Source organism: Corticium candelabrum, chromosome 12 (assembly GCF_963422355.1).
Source record: "Corticium candelabrum chromosome 12, ooCorCand1.1, whole genome shotgun sequence".
Classification (NCBI taxonomy): domain Eukaryota; kingdom Metazoa; phylum Porifera; class Homoscleromorpha; order Homosclerophorida; family Plakinidae; genus Corticium; species Corticium candelabrum.
Genome location: NC_085096.1, coordinates 2,243,703 through 2,264,782, shown reverse-complemented (window position 1 = coordinate 2,264,782; position 21,080 = coordinate 2,243,703). Strand labels below are relative to the sequence as shown.

Genomic DNA, 21,080 nt, shown 5'->3' with positions numbered 1-21,080 from the left:
GGCATCTTTGTGGTACATTTGTGTTTTATTAAGAATTCTTTATTAATTTGTAATGGTGAAACATTCATTAAGGGTGAAACATTTATCGCCAAATGGTCTTCTACATACTACTCTTTACAACTGTAATTGTATTACTCTTCTTCGCATTAAACATCAGACCATGATCATTGGCATAAGTGTCACATATTCAACATCTGCTGCATACCAAACACAGTGGGAGAGATCAGGCAAATGTCATCAGCATATGCTATAGCTCCCATATACAAGTCAGCCATTTTTGCGCCATACAGACTTTGCTAATTGTCTGAGGAAATACCTGGTGAGACCATCTATAGATATATTGAAAAGACTTGGTGACAAGACACTACCTTGGCATAACCCATTGACTTCAAAACTCTGAGATACACGACCACTCTACCTCACATGCACCACCTAACAAGTGTACCATGCTGTTAACAGCTTCACGAAGAACACTGGCATCACCATCCAGCAACATCGAAAAAAGACGATAACGTGACACCCGATCATAAGCCTTTGATAAATCCAATGAACAACACATGACTGCATGTCTCATTTTTTCCAGAAAGGTAATAATATTCAGTACAGTTTGTCGTCACACAAATGAACACTCCGAACAGTTATTTCCTTGTTTGAAACCAAATATAATGTTGCTGTTCTGTCATAGACTTATTCGTTGTTTACATGTGTTTGCTGCATCTGTTGACACTGCTTGTAAGGCCAGTGTTCATACGCACACACTGTGTTGTGTATACTTGTATTATGTGATGGATATATTCATTGTGCATTGTTTATTATTTATTTACATTGTTTACATTTAAGCAGTGTAGATTAATAATAAATGCAAACAAATAAATTATTATAATAAATGAGAACAAATAAATTATAATAATAAATCTTTACATTTATTTACATTGTTTACATTTATTATTATAATTTATTTGTTTACATTTATTATTTATTTACATTGTTTACATTTATTATTATAATTTATTTGTTTACATTTATTATTTATTTACATTGTTTACAGTTTTTACTATAATTTATTTGTTTACATTTATTATTATAATTTATTTGTTTACATTTATTATTATAATTTATTTGTTTACATTTATTATTATAATTTATTTGTTTACATTTATTATTATAATTTATTTGTTTACATTTATTATTATAATTTATTTGTTTACATTTATTATTTATTTACATTGTTTACATTTATTATTATAATTTATTTGTTTACATTTATTATTTATTTACATTGTTTACAGTTTTTACTATAATTTATTTGTTTACATTTATTATTATAATTTATTTGTTTACATTTATTATTATAATTTATTTGTTTACATTTATTATTTTAATTTATTGTTTACATTTATTATTATAATTTATTTGTTTAAATTTATTATTATAATTTATTTGTTTACATTTATTATTTATTTACAGTGTTTTTAGAATTTATGGAATTGTTTATATCATAATTCATTGTTGGTGGCATTGTACTATGGTCTTGTGTATTGTAGTTTATTGTGCTTGTTATAACTGTAGGAGAGCAGAGAATCTCTAAGTTGGAATGAACGAATTGAAATGGCTCAAGATATCGCCTCAAGTATTCACCACATACAATCAACTTCACAACGTCCACTCATTCATCGAGACGTCAAAAGGTATTGACACTATTTGTGAATGTTACTGACTTGACTTTTGGTGAAAAATTAATTATCTAGATTTATTATTATTAATTAATTAATTAAAAATAAACTTATTATATAGATTTGTTAATATTAATTATATAAATTTGTTAATATTAATTGATTAATTAAAAATAAATTAATTATATAGATTTGTTAATATTAATTAATTAAAAATAACTTTATTATGTAGATTTGTTACTATTATTTAATTAATTGAAAATATATTCATTATATATTTGTTAATATTAATCATTTTGTTGTAGTGCCAACATTCTGGTGTCACATGATCGAAGAGTACGATTGGCCGACTTTGGTCTCTCATGCTTTGGAGAGCATCTTGACAACATGCATGCCAGTTTTTGCATATCCGGTTCGACAACAGGGGGTACACGATGTTACATGCCACCCGAGGCATTCAAAGGGATAGTCAGTACACGAACCGACATCTACTCATTTGGGATGGTAGGGAATGAAGTGTGTCACATGACCCTGTAATGTGCTTGTATGGGATCAATATTCTAGGTATTATTTGAGCTGGTGACGGGACTGCCTCCTTACTCTTTGAGCAAGAAACTTGATCTGGTTGTCTACTTGTTTCTTGTGATTTTGGCAGAAATTTTGAATTTTTGTATGTTGCTAGGCAACGTTTCTGAAACAAATTGAAGCAGAAGGCACAGAGTTAGTGATGATGTCTGACCCACGAGCTGCTTGGCCGGATCAGGTGTCTGACATGCTTATGGATTTGGCGAAACGTTGTACGGACATGGACAGTCATAGACGACCATTTATAGTGGAGGTTGCTATAGAAATGAGTAGAATGAATGTACAGATTGGTGTTGTATTGTTTCTGTACGTGCTGTAGGTTTTACAGGAATTGAGGGGTATAGCTCAAATGGAGAGATACTCAAATGTATGTGACTCTACGCTAGAATCTAAGACTGAATGTTGTAACAATGTTAATGTCATTTGCATGTTTCTTTAGAGAAAAGTGTGTGAGACGAAAACGGTCACTGCAGGTCAGATGTTGTCATAATGATTGTTTATGAGAGAAACTATAAGCAATTGTGTTATGCTTTCAGACACGACAGACAGAGAGTCTTCCAGTGCATTTTGTGGACAGTCAAGAGATCACCAGAAAGGTATGGGTTTATTGGGTTTTAGATTTATTTTATAGATATTTTAGTATTTTGTGTTTTGGCTTTGTATCTGTGTGTAATTACTGTACGAGTAGGTTACATTCAAAATACTCATTCCTAAGAGAAATTAGAAATCGTCTGGATAGCCATAATGTTGAAGAAAGTTTCATTTTATCAGTGTTTTGTGGTCAGATTTGTCTAGAGAACGGCACTTAAGATCGTCATGTCAACAGAAACAAACAGTAATAATGAGTATAAAAGTATCTAAAGATTTAGGTTAACAGGTCAGTCAATGTGCTAGCGATATACGTAAGTCATAGTTGGAGACATGCCAACTGGTATATAGATACAGACTAAGAAACACCATATGAATATGTAGACAAATGCTCAGCTGGCAATGCAGTCTGTGAGAATCGTTGTTTAGTGCTTGGTCAAATTTCATACTGACGACCATCAGTTGAAGTTGTAAACAGATTATGACCTAACATTGTGTGTACAGTACACCATCTGTAACGTATCTTGGATGTCATATGGAGGTAAATGCACTGGAGCTACATTTGTCTTCGATTTTGATAAGGCGTATGTAGAGAGTGAATGAGAAAATGAGACACAAAATTATAGTTGTGGACTTGCTGACTACGTGATAGTATAGCTGCCATAAAACCGGTTATTTCTGCAAATTCTGCGAAGAAGTCCCAGGCAGTCACTTTGCTGTCACGTGCGGATTTTTCAACGTGTTGCTCATGTACTGCCTTGTGCAAGGAGGTCGCTTTGGTATGAGCATACGTGCTATTTCAGAGACTGGCATCGAGATGAAGTCACTCGCAAAGCAAATCACGATGTATCCCATGTGATTAGTGAGCAAAGCGATGAACAAGGCACAGATACCAGTAGAAGGCAACCAAAAAGAGAGCTGTATATAGTCTATACTAACTGCCTTGCTGGTTGGAACGCAGACATTTAATTCACAGCAATTAAAACTTCTGTCTTGATTCTTAAATTGCAGTAATAAGGGGTCGGTCATTAGTAATTGTCCACGGGGATGGAAAAATTTGCCGAGGTCTGCCAGCCCCTCCGGACACTTAATAGTGATCGGCTGCCCCTAAGCCAGCACAAAAGCAAAGCGTTCGAGAAAGAGTTGAAGAAGTTGGAGAAAGTACGAAAAGAAGTTTTGCATATTTCCTCCTTTCTAAACAAACAGGCTGGAAAACGCCGTACTTTATTTATACAGGAGAACCTGATTGAATTAGTAGTAAACAGTTGTTTAAAGGAGTCATTGTCATCTGGAATTTGTCTACTACAAAACATGATATCTTTTGACTTAGGGAGTGAGTACTTGATGCTGGGTCAATTGAAAAAGAAAACGAGGGAGAATCTGGATCATGATCAGTTAATGTCGTTTATTCCTTGTAATGACAATCATGTATCTAATGCATGGATTGACCTACTATTACTAGGGAAAGGAAACCAGATAAAGATGAATCTGAGAGTCACAGCTTATTGCAAACGAGTCTAGAAAAAGCTGCAGCCAAGAAACTGTATGCTCACCGATGGATCAACCCATCTTTACGGAGTCGTCACTCAAGCAGTGGAGTTAGTAGTATACAGTTGAAAGATTACCAGGGGAGTGGCAATGATTTCAATGATGTTGCAAGCAGTCAGGTTAGTCAACTGTTGTTAAATGGACAAACAAAGTGTGTGTGTGTGTGTGTGTGTGTGTGTGTGTGTGTGTGTGTGTGTGTGTGTACGTGTGTGTGTGTGTGTGTGTGTGTGTGTATGTGTGTGTGTGTGTGTGTGTGTGTGTGTGTGTGTGTGTGTGTGTGTGTGTGTGTGTGTACGCATGTACGGGCCCTGTGCATATGTATGAGCCCTGAGTGGGAACTGCACTATGTGCAATAACAAGAAGATTCATTCATTCGTTCATGTGCTCTGTACTGCATATGAACTGTACTGCAGTTGTCTGCTGGTGTAGTTAATGATGAGTATCGATTAGCACAAGGGGTCCTATCTTTAGCAAGACATTTGTTGTCAATATCAGACATGCATAATATTATATAAAGGTCTCATCTTAAGGACATGCTACAAGTAACTGGCTCTCTAGATGTGTGTGATTATTTGGAATTCATGTTTCAAACTAGTCTCACACTCTCCCTTGCCGACATACTTCTGCATGACTAATCTCTCATAGCCTGGAAGTATGACAGCGAGGGAAAGAGTCTGGCTACGAGAGACTGAATGCTTGTTTTAGGAAATTGGGAAAGACCATGCAGAAACAGATGTTTATGCGACTGACTTTTTGCTTAATGCTTATTGAGTCTCACTGTCTACAATAAGTACACTGATGATTGTTTTACCCAAACAGATTCATTGCATGAATTGTTTACAATGGTAGTCAATGTGATAACATCAAAGTGGCTAACCATGCACTTACAAGTAAACTTGTAATGGCAAACAATAGAAATGCTGAGACATGTTGCCACATAAGCTAATGAACTTTTGAAAATAAAATTATGTTAATTAATTAATTAGTAACTACTGAAAGATAAGACTTGCTCACAATTAAATAGATTAGGTAATGCCAATTAATTAAGTAGTCAAATTGTAGACTGATTTATCAGAGTCATCTTTGTGGTACTTTTGTGTTTTATTGAGAATTCTTTATTAACTAATAATATTTTATTTGTATAAGGGCGTGTTTCCACTAGTGCCTAAACCGGTTTAACAAGTGGTTTAAGGTAAACTGGTTTAAGAATTCACTTGTTTCCACCTGTGCTAAACCAGTTCTATTTTAAACCTAAACCGCTTTCCTAAACCCACTTCAAAGTAGGTTTCGCAAAGTGGTTTAGGTTTAACTGTCATGTGACAGTAGCGCGCTTGTTTAGATGGCTTCCCACAATGTCGTTTTGATGATATTGACTATTTTGCTGGGATAGGATTGCCTTAAAAGATGTAAGGGTCGTTAACTAGGGGAAGAAATCAGTAGTTATGGAGAGAGACAAGACGGTGTCCTTGGTCATTGTCATGCAAATTCCTACTAGCAGATGCTGAATCAGTGAAACCAACAGTTGCTCTGACTCGGCGACAAAGCAGCCAATACTTCAAAATAAGGCGTTCCTAGACTGTTTGTTTTGCACATCCCGGATGTGCAAGTTACTAGTGAAAACAGTTGCTTTCTTGAACTGGTTTAGTTGTTAAACCCATTTAAGCTAAACTAGTTTAAGGTGCAGCTAGTGGAAACACGGTCCTAGACCGGTTTAGCAAGTGGTTTAAGCTAAACTGGTTTAAGAATTGATCTGTTTCCACTTGCACTAAACCAGTTATATTTTATACCTAAATCGCTTTCTTAAGTAAGCTAAATCTTCTCTTACAGTCTACTGTACTATGAGGTAAACAGTGCACGTGTAATGCCATTTTGCAGATTTCAGTATATTGCCCATCTTGTAACGATTTCTGAATTGGTTGACACAGCAGTATGGACAGGATCACGATCATCACTCATTGGCGTTACTGTGCCTGACTCTGGCCGACTCCTCACAGTCCTGAAAAAGGAATAGATAGACAGACATGACGCCGGCCTCTTGTAAATCGCAGAACCCGGACCAAACCAGGAATGATTGATTTCAAGTTTTATGAAAGGGGCTGGTATATGAGGCAACACTAATATCAGGAAAGCCCATCTTATTATTTGGTGGCAGCAAATCTGAGCTCAATGCCAGCACTGGCACCATTGCCATGGCAATGGCAATCTGGTGTAAACACAGATTCATTACTACAGTATTTCTCATGCAATTGTCCAATTAGTGCAACCAATTATCCAACTTGTGGTTTTAATTAGGAGCAGTGTAGTTATGGAAGCACTATGTAGAGGCATAATAGTGCGTACTAATCGATGCTGTTGTCGTTGCTGCTGCTGCCTGGACCAGTAAACAGGGTAATCCTTGTTTTTGCTATCAATTAAACGCGGAGCAAAAGCCATCAGTAATTCTCTGGTAATTAATTATTGCCCACTGCGGGGATTACCACATAGAAATGGCTTAGTTGTAGTTGTTGCAACGAGGGTCAGACTCTTGTCACAGCAAGACAGCAACTTCTGCTAGATTTGTGTCCTGACGCACTAAAGGACTTAACAGGTGCTCTATGCCTTAATGCTTTCTAGCATGTACACTCACCGCCAAAGCTGCACATGCATGTAGAACTCAGCAGAGTTAACTAGCAAGCACGTTATTCAAACAGACGTTGATAAGGTACATGTTATGTCTACAGTATAAGTACAGTAGCTCTAAATTCTTCAGCTCAATCGCCAGGCAATTGTTTCAGATTTTGAGAATCGGATGAGAGCGCGAAGCTGAGAGTGTTGGAACACACAGTCGGTAGTGCAGTGGTCCCTTCTCTCAAGTCAATGAGATTGATGCGAAAAGAAAGACGGTAGAGCTGTGCAGTTGCGGCACTCAGCTGGATTGTGACATTTACATGTGTAATAGTTGTGCTGGCATTTCCCACCATGCTATCAATCTGCATACAAGAGAGTTTGACTGTGCATGACCCAAAGCAGTGAACAACTAACCATGCAGCAACGCAAAGTGAGAGCCTCATTCGCGGAGTGTACAGCTTGCCAGAGCGAGATCGGATAATTGGTTACCCCAATTGGATATTTGTACGGGAAATACTCTAGTTGTATGATTAGAGAGTACTATATAGTGTTTAGAACAACGAGGGTCGGTGTTATTTATCGAGGCGAATCCTACAATAATCTATACATATACAGTATCTGTACTTATAAGTGACAAAGTGCTCACTGGGTGCTGCCATCTTGAATATTTGTGACATCACCAAAAGTTTATTCCATATGTGCTTGCTCTGCTTCTCTCTGCTCTTTCTTGAGCCTGCAACCTTTTCCTACACTTGAAAACAACTGGTGCCCTTTGCATTGGTCGGTATCTTGTACACCTGCATTGTGCTGGCATTCACCTGTAGGTCATAACTTTGTTGTGACGCCACTTATTGCGATGTCACTTATACACACTGTTTATGCATTAATTGTTTACCGTTATTCAACTTGTTTTATGGAATTGTTTGTATCATTGATTGTGGTCTTGTGTATTTTATTCTACATGTTAATTAACTTTAGGAGAGGAGAGACTCTTTTCTTGAATCTAGTCCAACAACAGTGGATACACGATGTTACAGGCATATGCCTCTTGAGGCCTCCTTATTCAGTACACAAACCGACGTCTATTCTTTTGGAAGGGTAGAGAACATAGTGTGTTACGTGACCGTGTAGTGTGAGTAATAATTTCTGTGGCATTGATATTACAGGTATTGTTTGAAATGGTAACAGGGCTACCTCCTCACTCTTCAAACAAGAAACTTGATCTGGTTCTTTTGTTATGATTTCAGCAAATACTTGAATCTATACGTTTGCTTGTTGTTGCTAGGCAACATTTTTTAGACAAATGGAGGCAGTCAGCACAGAGGTAGTGGCTATGTTTTACCCACAAGCTCGATTGTCTCGATTGGTGTATTGCAAGGAAGCTCTCATGCTGATAGGCATGGAGGCTCTCATGAACGAGATAGTGTACAAAGTAAAGTGTCTCGTGAAAGAGCCAAAGCAATGGCAACAAGAAAGCTTCATTGATCCAAACATACCGATTGAAAAATACCGCAAAATATTTGAAAAGCGGAATCTGAGTGGATATTTTACAAACAAGAATCTCGATGACTTTAAATTTGTGTCATCTGCATTTTTTGTAAAGCCAGGGAGTAATGACCTAATGACAGATCAATCCAACAAGAATGCAAGAGACCCTCCGTATAAATCGAGGTCGCTGACTGCCTGTCATGCTTCAAATGCATCTGTTGCACAACAATTACAAGCAGACAACAAAGAAAGGAAAACAGATGAATATGAAAGTGAGGGTCATATCCCATTGCAGACTACTTTAGAAACAGTTGCAGCTGAAAACCTTTTTGCTGACCAATGGACCAAATCGTCTGCACCAAGTCGTCACTCCAGCTCTGGAGGTAGTAACAGACGGTGGAGGAAAGATTATAAGGGGAGTGACAGTAACGCTGATAATGTTTCAAGCTGTCGGGTTAGTAAACTGTAATTGGGACTAGTAAGTTGGTAATTATGGACAAACAAATTATGATTGTGTGTCTGTCTGTCTGTCTGTCTGTCTGTCTGTCTGTCTGTCTGTCTGTCTGTCTGTCTGTCTGTCTGTCTGGTGTGTGTGTGTGTGTGTGTGTGTGTGTGTGTGTGTGTGTGTGTGTGTGTTTGTGTGTGTGTGTGTGTGTGTGTGTGTGTGTGTGTGTGTGTGTGTGTGTGTGTGTGTGTGTGTGTGTGTGTGTCACTGTCATGCTCTCTTTAATCATCATTGGCGTATTTGTTTTAAAGGTTGCTTCTGCTGTATCTGCTACCCACGCATCTAAACGTTTTCACAAACCTGTGGTCATACCATACAACGATCTGAAGCAAGCAACTAATGATTTCAACGAATGGAAAATCGACAAAGGAGGCAGTCTTATTGCAGCCGGTGGTTTTGGCCAAGTGTTTCTAGGCAATTGGCAAGACCAGCGAGTGGCAGTAAAAAGACTAAAGAAGTTAATATCTTATTTATACATTTGGGCGTGTCATACAAGGTGTCAGATGATTGGTATACTGCATTGGCATGAGCCATAAGAAACAGGATTTTGTACGAGTCATGTGACTCAGTGAGCTTGACTGACTTCCGGTTGTGACTATGTCTGTTATGCTCAGAAATGTGCCACGCTCTCACTGTCGTGACAGTGTCCAATCATCGAGCAGTATTTGTGATTTGTCGTACATGCATTGTCATGCACTTGTTTTGAGTGTAATAGGATTGAGTTGTCTGTTGGTGTAATGGTGAGTGTCGATTAGCAGAACATGCTACACAACTGTAAATTATAGCCCTTGAGATTACAGTGGCATAGGAACCTAGATTTGGTTGAGGGTGTGTTATCAGACATGCTGCACAGCAAAAAACAGGAAACCAACATTAACATTATAGTAGAACTTTGCTAATCTAAACAGCCCCGTTCAGATTAGTGGAAGTTGTTTGTATTAGCCAAAATGCCAAAATGCGTAGCCTTGGAGGTTCAGACCTTGCCTTGAACATGCAGACCACTGGCACATTTACCTACACTCTATACATAGTTCTACACTAACGTCATGTTTGTGGTACAGGACACTGCTGCAATGACTACATGTACTTGTAAATTAATTAATAATATTTTAATCATATTAAGTGTTCCAGGCCACAATGAAACTTAAGATTTGCTTAATTTTTAACATTTTTACGATGCTTGTTTTAATCTGTAGCCCAAAAACGAATGTTTGTCGACTGTCCGTCTTTCAAAGAAGCAGTACCCAAACGAAGTGTTGGCATTGACAAGGTAAGTTGATAAAATAATTTTTATTGCTGATGATGTGCGTACTTGTTATGATGGTATACTTTGTGTGAAGGTGCCCTCTTCATCCCAATGTTGTTCGACTGCTTGGTATTTCTGAGGATGGACCGGAAATGTGTTTAGTGTACGAATACGTCGACGGCAGGACATTGGCTCAACATTTGGCAAAGGTCAGTGTGAGTGTACACACACATAGAGAGGCTATGCATCAGGTATTGCACAGTACAGCCTGAACCTAGTTTATTGTGAATTTGTGTTTTGTCAGTTGGTTGTACAAATTCGTTTGGTTTGTATACATACGTTGATGCATCTGTGGGTACTGCTTGTCTGGCTTGCAGTATATACTTTTGTGCACAAACGTAATGTTGTTGCGTTGTCTACGCAATCACACGTGTCTACAACAATTGAAAACTGTGCACTACGTGAGGCCAGACCAACTACATTTATGATGCTCTGATATTTGGACATGAAAATTAGACCGGCCAATCATGTCACTTTTGAGCATGCAGTTTTTATTTTACTGTATACAAACGTGAGATAGCAAAATGGACACTAAAAAAATTATGCTGATGTGAAGGGGAATGCAGAAACAATTGCTGTACTAGCTGGACCACATGCACTGTTAAACACTTGTGGAGTTGTTGATATCTATATTTGTAGGATGTATGTACGTGTACCACATCTTTCACAGCAAGCATTACATCATTGCGCATGCGCATATCAAATTTTATTATTTTGTTTTGGTCAACCTCAAAACTGGACCGGCAAATCCGAGCATCAAGAAATTTATTTGGTCTGCTCAGAGTGTGCAATATAACTAAAAATACAGTCATGTGTCACTTATTTGACCCCTTGGGACTGGACCCTGTTGGATAAGTGAAAATGTTGGATAACTGAAGCTGTTACAAGCTCAACTATTGTTCATATTATTCGGCTTTTTTCCACATTAGGTATACTGGCTGTAGATGTAGATGAATGTAGATGTAGATGAATGTAGAATACAACAAGAAGAAACGGTTGAACTCGCTCTCAAACTTGTTTCAAGAAACAACTGACATGCACATGGATGTACATGTACCTACACGTATGCAGCTGACCAGCCAAGTGATCACGCATGTGACAAGCTTGACCTGTTGGATAACCGGCGTGTCGGATGAGTGAACGTGGGATAAGTGACACACGACTGTAATTTATTGCACACTTGCCGTATAATACCTCATATACACCACACCATCTAACTAGATGCTCATGATTGGTCACACATCACGTGACCTTGGTTTTACTACTGCATGATTAGGGTGCTAAATTACTTTTATAGAAACATGAGGGGAGGGTTATCACCTGACGCCAATCATGCAATTGCTGTATAACAGTATGATGCATGTATGCACTGCATGTCTATGCATTGTTTGTATTATTGTGTGGTCTTGTGTAGTATATTATCCTTGTTAACTGTAGAAGAGCAGTGAACCTTTGGGTTGGAATGAACGTCTTGAAGTGGCCCACGCTATCGCTAAAGCTATTCATTACATACAAACGACGTCACAACGTCCTCTAATCCATCGAGACGTTAAGAGGTACTTGCCTTACTCACAAAGTGCTTCTGACAGGTAGTAGTCTTGATTGTTTTATTGTAGTGCTAACATTCTGGTGTCACGTGATCGAAGAGTAAGACTGGCCGACTTTGGTCTGTCGTGCTTTGGAGAGCATGTTGACAACATGGATGCAAGTTTTTGCGATTCTAGTTCAATGGCAGTGGGTACACGCAGTTATATGTCGTCCGAAGCGTGCAAAGGGATAAGTAGTACACGAACGGACGTCTATTCGTTTGGAGTGGTAGGTGTGAAGTGTGTCACGTGATCTTGTAATGTGATTTGTATAGGATTGATATTTTAGGTATTATTTGAATTGTTAACAGGACTGCCTTCTTACTGTTCGAGCAAGAAACTTGATCTGGTTCTCTTCTCGTTTCTTACGATTTTGTCAAAAGTTTTAAATTTGTTTGTTGCTAGGTGACATGGTTGGAAAGAATGGAAAGGGAAGGCGTAGAGCTAATGTCTATGTGTGACCCACGAGCTGCGTGGCCGGATCGGGTGTCACGTCTTCTTTTGGATCTGGCAAAACGGTGCACCGACTTTGACAGCCACAGACGACCATTTATAAGAGAGGTTGCTATAGAAACGAGTGGAATGAGCGTAGAGATTGGCGTTGCATTGTATTGTATGATCCGTAGGTTCTGCAGGAGTTGGACAGAGTCTCACGAATGGGCTTGCAAGGGATTCTAGGAATGTGTTTAAGGGCAGACAGGTATGTAGGTGGTTGACTAGATTTAGAGAAATACACACCAGCTACAGCTATAATTTTACAGGGGGTGTAGGAAGCAAATCTAAAGTTGTATGATCTAACGCGCGTTAAGTAGGCGTATTTTATGCACAAACTAACGCGCGTTAACTAGATTTTATTCAACACTGAAAACTTACCAAGTAATCTCAGTCGTTCCTCATTAACACTATGACTCTAAGAACGAAAATTTTTGAGTATCGAGCAACTTGATGACCTCGAATATTCGTGTACGCACCACAGTGTAGTACAACATATATTAGTTATTTAATCACTTATCTCTAAACCGGAAGTAATACTGGACAACTTTTTTGTTATCTTCTTCATAGATTTGTCTTTTTTTAATATCTCATGGTAGCAGGTAACTATTGGAACATATCCAGGTTTCTTACTTGCCTTGCTGTCACCAACAGTCGACTTCGTCAAATATGGTTGTATCGGTCCAGGCTGGGCCATAGTCTGGCTGTGGCCTGGGTTGTAGCGGTCGAACCGGCTCCGATGCCCTGCCCTTGGTCTAGTGGCTTGTTTGCTAGTGTAGCTATTGAACGTTAGCACACTTGACTTGAAGCTTCACGTCGTAAATGTTGTGCTAGATGTTATATATAATGAGAGCAAGAAATTGACAGATTTGATTGGTAGCAATAACAAGCGGTTTGTAGTAGACTGACTGACAGACAGACAGACAGCAGAACATAGCTGCAGCTGGTGTGCGTGTGTGTGTGTGTGTGTGTGTGTGTGTGTGTGTGTGTGTGTGAGAGAGAGAGAGAGAGAGAGAGAGAGAGAGAGAGAGAGAGTGGTAAAGAGCGTTAGCGTGCATAACGTTGTTTGTCTTGTAAATGTTCTGCATCTGTGTAGGCTTGAAGAAGTCATTGAAGGTCGTGGAAATAAGCAGTAGCCGTTTGAAGACTGTCTACAGCAGTAGCAACTCTCTTATGTTGTAGGCATGACGCATTTGTTGACTGTTGTCGTGTTGTGAGTAGCCTCGGTACTCCAGACCGAGTGTTGCTATTTAACTAGTTTTCAGCTCTAGAAAAGGGACTTTGTGAAAGTCACGAGACTTGGCGAGTAGCGTACTCAGCCAATCCTACGCGCGAAACTTTCATGAGAGAGTTTTATTACCAGTATGGTGTAATTCATGTTTGCGATTGTTAGGACTTGTCGGAAATAAACAACAAAACTCACCTGTCTACAACTGCTGACCCGAAATCGATCGCTTTCTTGGTTTACGATAGTTATACGGGAATCTAACATTACGTAACCAGGAGAGATTCTATGTCCCGTATACGTTGACTCGTGGTTACGCGAAACGGCATTCGCTACGTACGGTTTTAGATACATTTTACAGGTAACACGTCTAGTAAGAAAATAGCGTGCAGAGACTAGATTCGTACTTCTGCGCGACAAATTACTGCTGGGCAGCGGGGGATGAAGATCCCTCACTCAATGTAGAAATTTAGATTTTTTGCAAATCTGTGTAAGGTCTGGCAAGCTGTTGACATCCGCTCTACATCCCCCCACTCGTGAACATCTTTCTACGCCACTACGGCCTACCTACGTGGTGTTCAGGACTTTGAAGGCTCAGCTGTGGAAGCGACGGTGTCTACTCTAGACAATTACTAGTAGATATCAACAATATGTTTATGTTTGCGACTCTATCACGTGATTAGTAGTGGTGACGCAGACGACTCGTTACAGCTCTACATAGAAGTTTCCAGACAGTTTCGGACACGTTCTTTCCGCCTTCGGAACGTTTGGCTTGTTTGACGCTGCGTTTGTTTGACATCAACGAGGAATGGTAGACGAGTTCACGTATGAAGACGCGCTAACGTTCGCGTTCTTCTCAACTGAAGACATTTCGTTGTTTAGAGAGACCGTTCCTTATTCGATTCCTACTCTAGATGGTAAGTGTATGTTAGCTACCACCAGCATGGACTGCAAAACTTCTAGAGTTAATTAAATTAAACTTTAAAATTTTAAACTTTTTTAGACTAAAACTTTAAACTTTTAGATTTTTCTCGACGTGGTCTGCACATGAATGCTGGTTGATGTTACATTCAGTATCAATATTTATCAGTTTACACTAACACTAGAGTGTTGTGCTATTAGTATACAAGTTTGTTTTGATTTTAGGCTCAAGAGAGATTTTAGAGGTTGTTTCTGGTGTATCTTCTACCCACACATCTAGAGATTTTTCCAGACTTGAGGTCATACCATACAACACTCTGAAGCAAGCAACTAATGATTTCAATGAATGGAAAATTGACAAAGGAGGCAGTCTTATTGCAGCCGGTAGTTGTGGCCAAGTGTTTCTAGGCAATTGGCAAGACCAGCGAGTGGCAGTAAAAAGACTAAAGAAGGTAATATCTTATTTATACATTGGGGCATGTCATACAAGTTGTCAGATGATTGGTATACTGCATTAGCATGAGCCATAAGAAACAGGATTTTGTACGAGTCACGTGACTCGGTGAGCTTGACTGGCTTTCGGTTGTGACTCTGTCTGTTATTCTCAGAAATGTGCCACACTTTTACTGCCGTGACGGTGTCCAATCATCGAGCAGTATTTGTGATTTGTCATACATGCATTGTCGTGCACGTGTTTTGAGTGTAATGTATGATTGAGTTGTCTGTTGGTGTAATGCTGAGTGTCGATTAGCAGAACATGCTACACAACTATAAATTATAGCTCTTGAGATTACAGTGGCGTAGGAACCTAGATTTGGTTGAAGGGAACACCCCCTAAAGGGCGTGGCTCTACACAACAAGGCTAAATGTGTTATCATACATTCTACACAGCAAAAAAACAGGAAATCAACATTGACATTATGGTAGAACCTCGCTAATCTGAACAGCTTCGTTCGGATTTGTGGAAGTTGTTTGGATTAGCCAAAATGTCAAAAATGCGTAGCCTTGGAGGTCCAGACCTTGCCTCGAACACTCAGACCACTGGCACATTTACATACTATATATATAGTTCTACACTTACGTCATGTTTGTGGTACAGGACACTGCTGCAACGACTACATTTACTTCTAAAGTAATTAATAATATTTTAATCATATGAAGTGTTCCAGGCCGCAATGAAACTTAAAATTTGCTTAATTTTTAAAATTTTTACGATTCTTGTTTTAATCTGTAGCCCAAAGACGAACGTCTGTCGACTGTCCGTCTTTCAAAGAAGCAGTACCGGAACGAAGTGTTGGCATTGACAAGGTAAGTTGATAAAATATTTTTATTGCTGTTGATGTGCGTACTCGTTATGATGGTATACTTTGTGTGAAGGTGCCCTCCTCATCCCAATGTTGTTCGACTGCTTGGCATTTCTGATGATGGACCGCGAATGTGTTTAGTGTACGAACACGTCGACGGCATGACATTAGCTCAACATTTGGCAAAGGTCAGTGTGAGAGTACACACACACACATATAGAGGTTGTGCATCAAGTATTGCACAGTACAGAGTGAACCTAGTTAATTGTGAATTTGCGTTATGTCAATTGGTTGTACAAATTCATTGGTTTGTACACATACGTTGATGCATCTGTGGACACTGCTTGTCTGGCTGGCAGTATACACTTTTGTGCCCATAATGTCATTGCATTGTCTATGCAATCACACGTGCCTACATAGCTGACGTATTGTACAGCAATGGAAAACTGTGCAATAAGTGAGGCGAGACCAACTACATTTATGATGCTCTCATATTTGGACATGAAAATTAGGCCGGCCAATCATGTCACTTTTTGAGCATGCGCAGTTTTTATTTCACTGTATACACACATGAGATAGCAAAATGGACACTAAAACAAATGATGCTGATACGAAGGGGAATGCAAAAGCGATTGCTACACTAGCTGGACCACATGCACTGTTAACACTTGTGGAGTTGTTGATATCTATATTTGTAGGATGTATGTACGTGTACCACATCTTTTACAGCAAGCATTATATCATTGCGCATGCGCATATCAAATTTTATTATTTTATTTTGGTCAACCTCAAAACTGGACCAGCAAATCCGAGCATCAAGAAATTTATTTGGTCTGCTGAGAGTGTGCGATATAACTAAGAATACAGTCGTCTGTCACTTATTTGACCTCTTAGGACTGGACCCTTGTTGGATAAGTGAAAATGTTGGATAACTGAAGCTGTTACAAACTCAACTACAGTGTGCGAAATAGTCTTTGACTGACCACTGGACATCATGTCCTGTCAATTCAAAATTTGCCGGACATTAGAAACGTCTGGTCGGACATTCCAATCCTGGCAAGTACTACTTATCACTTACAATAATTCAGCATACATATATATATATATATATATATATATATATATATATATATATATATCAATACATTTTCTCTATTCTACTATAGTTTCCCAACCCCAACCCCAACACAACTATCTCAAATTAACCCAAAAATATCTTCCCTACTCTCGAATGCTAGTCTCTCTAAAACCATCTTAGAATTATAAAGCCAAAGATTGGTGGACAACTGTTGATGGAAGTGTGAGGTGGCTGTGCTAACGTTTAGGTGGTTATGCAGTGCTGATCTTCGTGTAATTGATTTTGAAACGTCGAGGCTGTGAGACAACCAAAGACCAAAAGTTTCAACCACAAGGGTTATATACATTCTTGCCGGGTCCAATGGACACCTGCTTGGGAGTAAAGACCTTGCAACACCTCCTCCAGGAGTGTAGCAATGACACATTCAAGCGAAACGTGTACACACACTGATCCCACCACACCTTTTTCCAACATCTGAGTCCACCACACTGGATATACAAGCACAAGGAACAAAGTGGTCTGGGTGGAGGTATATGTTTCCCCATTCAGATCCAGTTGATGGTTACTGTAGTGGATCAATTCATGACAATTATCGTGGGTTGCCGCAGTAATTCAAGGTTGGTACACGTGTCCATGTATTTCTATTGCCAAACCAAATCTCTTGGAATACACTGCACGAACAGGTCGATAAAGGACACTTGCCACCACAGCTAGCTCGCTCGCTCGAGGATGCCTGACCAAGCGCCAAGTTTCATGGCTCTAGATGACACTTTGATGTTGCATGCCTTTGCTAAAGAGTCATATGCATGCAATTAGTACAACCCACCTGACAAATTACTAAAAAAAGCCTGACTAAAAAGTGGCCATTGTTTGAAATAGCAATGAAGAGAGAGACAGACTTTCATCGCTTCCTCGACTCTGCCCTGCATGGCTACAAACCCGTCCGCGTAAATTTCTGCATGCCCTGTCTCGCGCAGCCAGCCCCTCCTCCTTTTGACTTCCGTTGGCGTGTCCTACCCAGTGAGTTTTGGAACGTCACCTTCGTCCGCATATGCGCCATACCTCTAGACGTGGAAACTGCAATCGTTCCAAGAACATGCACTACGCTACGCTAGTGGCAGGTTTTTAGTTCAAGGACTTCTTGCTATCCTAACAACCTAATCATCTTCAGGTTCTTACAGCCCCTACAGAAAACATCACACTCACATATCTTTGAGTTTCCTATCCTGCCGCGTTCACGGTGTACGGCCTGTGGCTGTTTGCTGCATTTTTGTTGCGCACCTCGGAGCCCCAGCATGTATACTTGAGCGCCCACATCCGAGATTTGACAAAATACGCGTTCCGCTATACAGTATGTACACGTACGACGCGTGGCTGTTTGCGTTTGTTTCGTGCGCAAACTGCGGAAACTACGCTTGTTGACATGACACTGGGCTGTGCGAGAATGTGGATTGCTCATGCGGAATTCCACACCTGCTGCTACGCCACAGGACAAATGCTTCGTTCGGTCGGTCAATGTCCGATGTCCGGCCGTTATTTCGCACACTGCAACTATTGTTCACGTTATGTGGCGTTTTCCATGTTAAGTATGCTGGCTGTAGATGTAGATGAATGTAGAATACAACGAGAAGAAACGGTTGAACTCGCTCTCAAACTTGTTTCAAGAAACAACTGACATGCACATGGATGTACATGTACCTACACGTATGCAGCTGACCAGCTACGTGATCGCCCATGTGACAAGCTTGACCTGTTGGATAACCGGCGTGTCCGATGAGTGAACGTGGGATAAGTGACACGCGACTGTAATTTATTGCACACTTGCCATATAATACCTCATATACATCGCACCATCTAACTAGATGCTCATGATTGGTCACTTGTCACGTGACCTTGGTATTACTACTGCATGATTAGGGTGCTAAATTACTTTTATAGAAACATGAGGGGAGACTTATCATCTGACGCCAGTCATGCAATTGCTTATACTTATAACAGTATGATGCATATATGCACTGCATGTTAATATATGCATTGTTGGTATTATTGTGGTCTTGTGTAGTATATTGTGCTTGTTAACTTTAGGAGAGCAGTGAACCTTTGAGTTGGAATGAACGTCTTGAAGTGGCTCACGATATCGCTAAAGCTATTCATAACATACACACGACGTCACAACGTCCTCTAATCCATCGAGACGTTAAGAGGTACCTGCCTTACTCACAAAGCACTTTTGACAGGTAATAGTCTTGATTGTTTTATTGTAGTGCTAACATTCTGGTGTCAAGGGATCAAAGAGTAATACTGGCCGACTTTGGTCTGTCGTGCTTTGGAGAGCATGGTGACAACATGGATGCAAGTTTTTGTGATTCTAGTTCAATGGTAGTGGGTACACGCAGTTATATGTCGCCCGAAGCATTCAAAGGGATAAATAGTACACGAACGGACGTCTATTCGTTTGGAGTGGTAGGGTGAAGTGTGTCATGTGATCTTGTAATGTGATTTGTATAGGATTGATATTGTAGGTATTATTTGAATTGTTAACAGGACTGCCTCCTTACTGTTCGAGCAAGAAATGTGATCTGGTTCTCTTCTCGTTTCTTACGATTTTGGCAAAAAGTTTTAAATTTGTTTGTTGCTAGGTGACATGGTTGATAGGAATGGAAAGGGAAGGTGTAGACCTAATGTCTATGTGTGACCCACGAGCTGCCTGGCCGGATCGGGTGTCACGTCTTCTTTTGGATCTGGCAAAACGGTGCACCGACTTTGACAGCCACAGACGACCATTTATAAGAGAGGTTGCTATAGAAATGAGTGGAATGAGCATAGAGATTGATTGGCGTTGCATTGTATTGTATGATCTGTAGGTTCTGCAGGAGTTGGACAGAGTCTCATGAATGGGCTTGGAAGGGATTCTAGGAATGTGTTTAAGGACAGGCAGGTATGTAGTTGGTTGACTAGATTTAGAGAAATACGCACCAGCTACAGCTATAATTTTACAGGGGGTGTAGGAAGCAAATCTAAAGTTGTATGATCTAACGCGCGTTAAGTGGGCGTATTTTATGCACAAACTAACGCGCGTTAACTAGATCTTATTCAACACTGAAAACTTACCAAGTAATCTCAATCGTTCCTCATTAACACTATGACTCTAAGAACGAAACTTTTGAGTATCGAGCAACTTGATGACCTCGAATATTCGTGTACGCACCACAGTGTAGTACAACATATATTAGTTATTTAATCACCTATCTCTAAACCGGAAGCAAAGATTTGTCTTTTTTTAATATCTCATGGTAGCGGATAACTATGGAACATATCTAGGTTTCTTACTTGCCTTGCTGTCACCAACAGTCGACTTCATCAAATATGGTTGTATCGGCCCAGGCTGGGCCATAGTCTGGCTGTGGCCTGGGTTGTACCGGTCGAACAAGCTTTGATGCCCTGCCCTTGTTCTAGCGGCTTGTTTGCTAGTGTAGCTATTGAACGTTAGCACACTTGACTTGAAGCTTTACATCGTAAATGTTGTGCTAGATGTTATATGTAATAAGAGCAAGAAATTGACAGATTTGATTTGTAGCAATAACAAGCGGTTGTAGTAGACTGACTGACAGACAGACAGACAGCAGAACATAGCTGCAGCTGGTGTGTGGTGTGTGTGTGTGTGTGTGTGTGTGTGTGTGTGTGTGTGTGTGTGTGTGTGTGAGAGAGAGAGAGAGAGTGAGTGTGAGTGGTAAAGCGCGTTAGCGTGCATAACGTTGTTTGTCTTGTAAATGTTCTGCATCTGTGTAGGCTTGAAGAAGTCATTGAAGGTCGTGGAAATATGCAGTAGCCATTTGAAGACTGTCTACAGCAGTAGCAACTCTCTTATGTTGTAAGCATGACGCATTTGTGGACTGTCGTCGTGTTGTAAGTAGTCTCGAGCTCGGTACTCCAGACCGAGTGTTGCTATTTAACTAGTTTGCAGCTCTAGAAAAGGGACTCTGTAAGAGTCACGAGACTTGGCGAGTAGCGTACTCAGCCAATCCTACGCGCGAAACTTTCATGAGAGAGTTTTATTACCAGAATGGTGTAATTCATGTTTGCGATTGTTAGGACTTGTCGGAAATAAACAACAAAACTCACCTGTCTACAACTGCTGACTCGAAATCAATCGCTTTCTTGGTTTTACGATAGT

The 21,080-nt window shown here is 39.8% G+C and overlaps 4 protein-coding genes across 5 annotated transcripts in view; all 4 read left to right on the top strand.

The window, feature by feature from the left end:
- The window catches only part of LOC134188329 (uncharacterized), a 7,512-nt gene extending 5,134 nt beyond the window's left edge, over positions 1 to 2,378 (top strand). The window contains exons 6-8 of the mRNA XM_062656524.1: positions 1,570 to 1,688; positions 1,979 to 2,177; positions 2,238 to 2,378. Of these exons, the coding sequence (XP_062512508.1) occupies positions 1,570 to 1,688; positions 1,979 to 2,177; positions 2,238 to 2,378 (459 nt within the window). The remainder of the gene's footprint in view (positions 1 to 1,569; positions 1,689 to 1,978; positions 2,178 to 2,237) is intronic.
- LOC134188046 (uncharacterized) lies at positions 2,363 to 9,000 on the top strand. Of its 2 annotated transcripts, none has more exons than XM_062656229.1 (9): positions 2,363 to 2,511; positions 2,578 to 2,625; positions 2,698 to 2,731; positions 2,795 to 2,854; positions 4,177 to 4,240; positions 4,309 to 4,513; positions 7,980 to 8,099; positions 8,168 to 8,227; positions 8,287 to 9,000. In XM_062656229.1, the coding sequence occupies exons 1-9, from the start codon at positions 2,401 to 2,403 to the stop codon at positions 8,956 to 8,958; spliced, it is 1,374 nt and encodes a 457-aa protein (XP_062512213.1). In that variant the 5' UTR covers positions 2,363 to 2,400; the 3' UTR covers positions 8,959 to 9,000. The 2 variants fall into 2 exon arrangements, with proteins under 2 accessions (XP_062512213.1, XP_062512212.1); XM_062656228.1 differs by having other exon boundaries at positions 4,177 to 4,246.
- A 192-nt stretch (positions 9,001 to 9,192) lies between these two features.
- Positions 9,193 to 13,803, top strand: LOC134188174 (interleukin-1 receptor-associated kinase 4-like). The gene is made up of 9 exons (XM_062656376.1): positions 9,193 to 9,452; positions 10,191 to 10,264; positions 10,335 to 10,449; positions 11,738 to 11,856; positions 11,917 to 12,115; positions 12,176 to 12,235; positions 12,292 to 12,447; positions 12,513 to 12,586; positions 13,475 to 13,803. The coding sequence occupies exons 1-9, from the start codon at positions 9,207 to 9,209 to the stop codon at positions 13,512 to 13,514; spliced, it is 1,083 nt and encodes a 360-aa protein (XP_062512360.1). The 5' UTR covers positions 9,193 to 9,206; the 3' UTR covers positions 13,515 to 13,803.
- A 483-nt stretch (positions 13,804 to 14,286) lies between these two features.
- On the top strand, positions 14,287 to 21,028 carry LOC134188173 (interleukin-1 receptor-associated kinase 4-like). The gene is made up of 10 exons (XM_062656374.1): positions 14,287 to 14,520; positions 14,750 to 14,976; positions 15,759 to 15,832; positions 15,902 to 16,016; positions 18,992 to 19,110; positions 19,171 to 19,369; positions 19,429 to 19,488; positions 19,546 to 19,701; positions 19,771 to 19,844; positions 20,696 to 21,028. Exons 1-9 carry the CDS (start codon positions 14,412 to 14,414, stop codon positions 19,798 to 19,800), a joined length of 1,089 nt encoding a protein of 362 aa, XP_062512358.1. The 5' UTR covers positions 14,287 to 14,411; the 3' UTR covers positions 19,801 to 19,844; positions 20,696 to 21,028.
- The last annotated feature ends 52 nt before the right edge of the window (positions 21,029 to 21,080 follow it).

What these genes read in the sequence shown, in the direction of transcription:
- LOC134188046 (XM_062656228.1), top strand. Translation starts at nt 2,401, where the DNA reads ATGATGTCTGACCCACGAGCTGCTTGGCCGGATCAGGTGTCTGACATG. An exon ending in AAATGGAGAGATACTCAAAT is followed by an intron (nt 2,626 to 2,697) that starts GTATGTGACTCT and finishes ATGTTTCTTTAG; the next exon opens with AGAAAAGTGTGTGAGACGAA. An exon ending in CTGGATCATGATCAGTTAAT is followed by an intron (nt 4,247 to 4,308) that starts GTCGTTTATTCC and finishes TACTATTACTAG; the next exon opens with GGAAAGGAAACCAGATAAAG.
- LOC134188174 (XM_062656376.1), top strand. Translation starts at nt 9,207, where the DNA reads ATGCTCTCTTTAATCATCATTGGCGTATTTGTTTTAAAGGTTGCTTCT. An exon ending in CAGTAAAAAGACTAAAGAAG is followed by an intron (nt 9,453 to 10,190) that starts TTAATATCTTAT and finishes TTTAATCTGTAG; the next exon opens with CCCAAAAACGAATGTTTGTC. An exon ending in GACGACCATTTATAAGAGAG is followed by an intron (nt 12,448 to 12,512) that starts GTTGCTATAGAA and finishes TATGATCCGTAG; the next exon opens with GTTCTGCAGGAGTTGGACAG.
- LOC134188173 (XM_062656374.1), top strand. Translation starts at nt 14,412, where the DNA reads ATGGTAGACGAGTTCACGTATGAAGACGCGCTAACGTTCGCGTTCTTC. An exon ending in TAGCTCAACATTTGGCAAAG is followed by an intron (nt 16,017 to 18,991) that starts GTCAGTGTGAGA and finishes TGTTAACTTTAG; the next exon opens with GAGAGCAGTGAACCTTTGAG. An exon ending in CGAGCAAGAAATGTGATCTG is followed by an intron (nt 19,489 to 19,545) that starts GTTCTCTTCTCG and finishes GTTTGTTGCTAG; the next exon opens with GTGACATGGTTGATAGGAAT.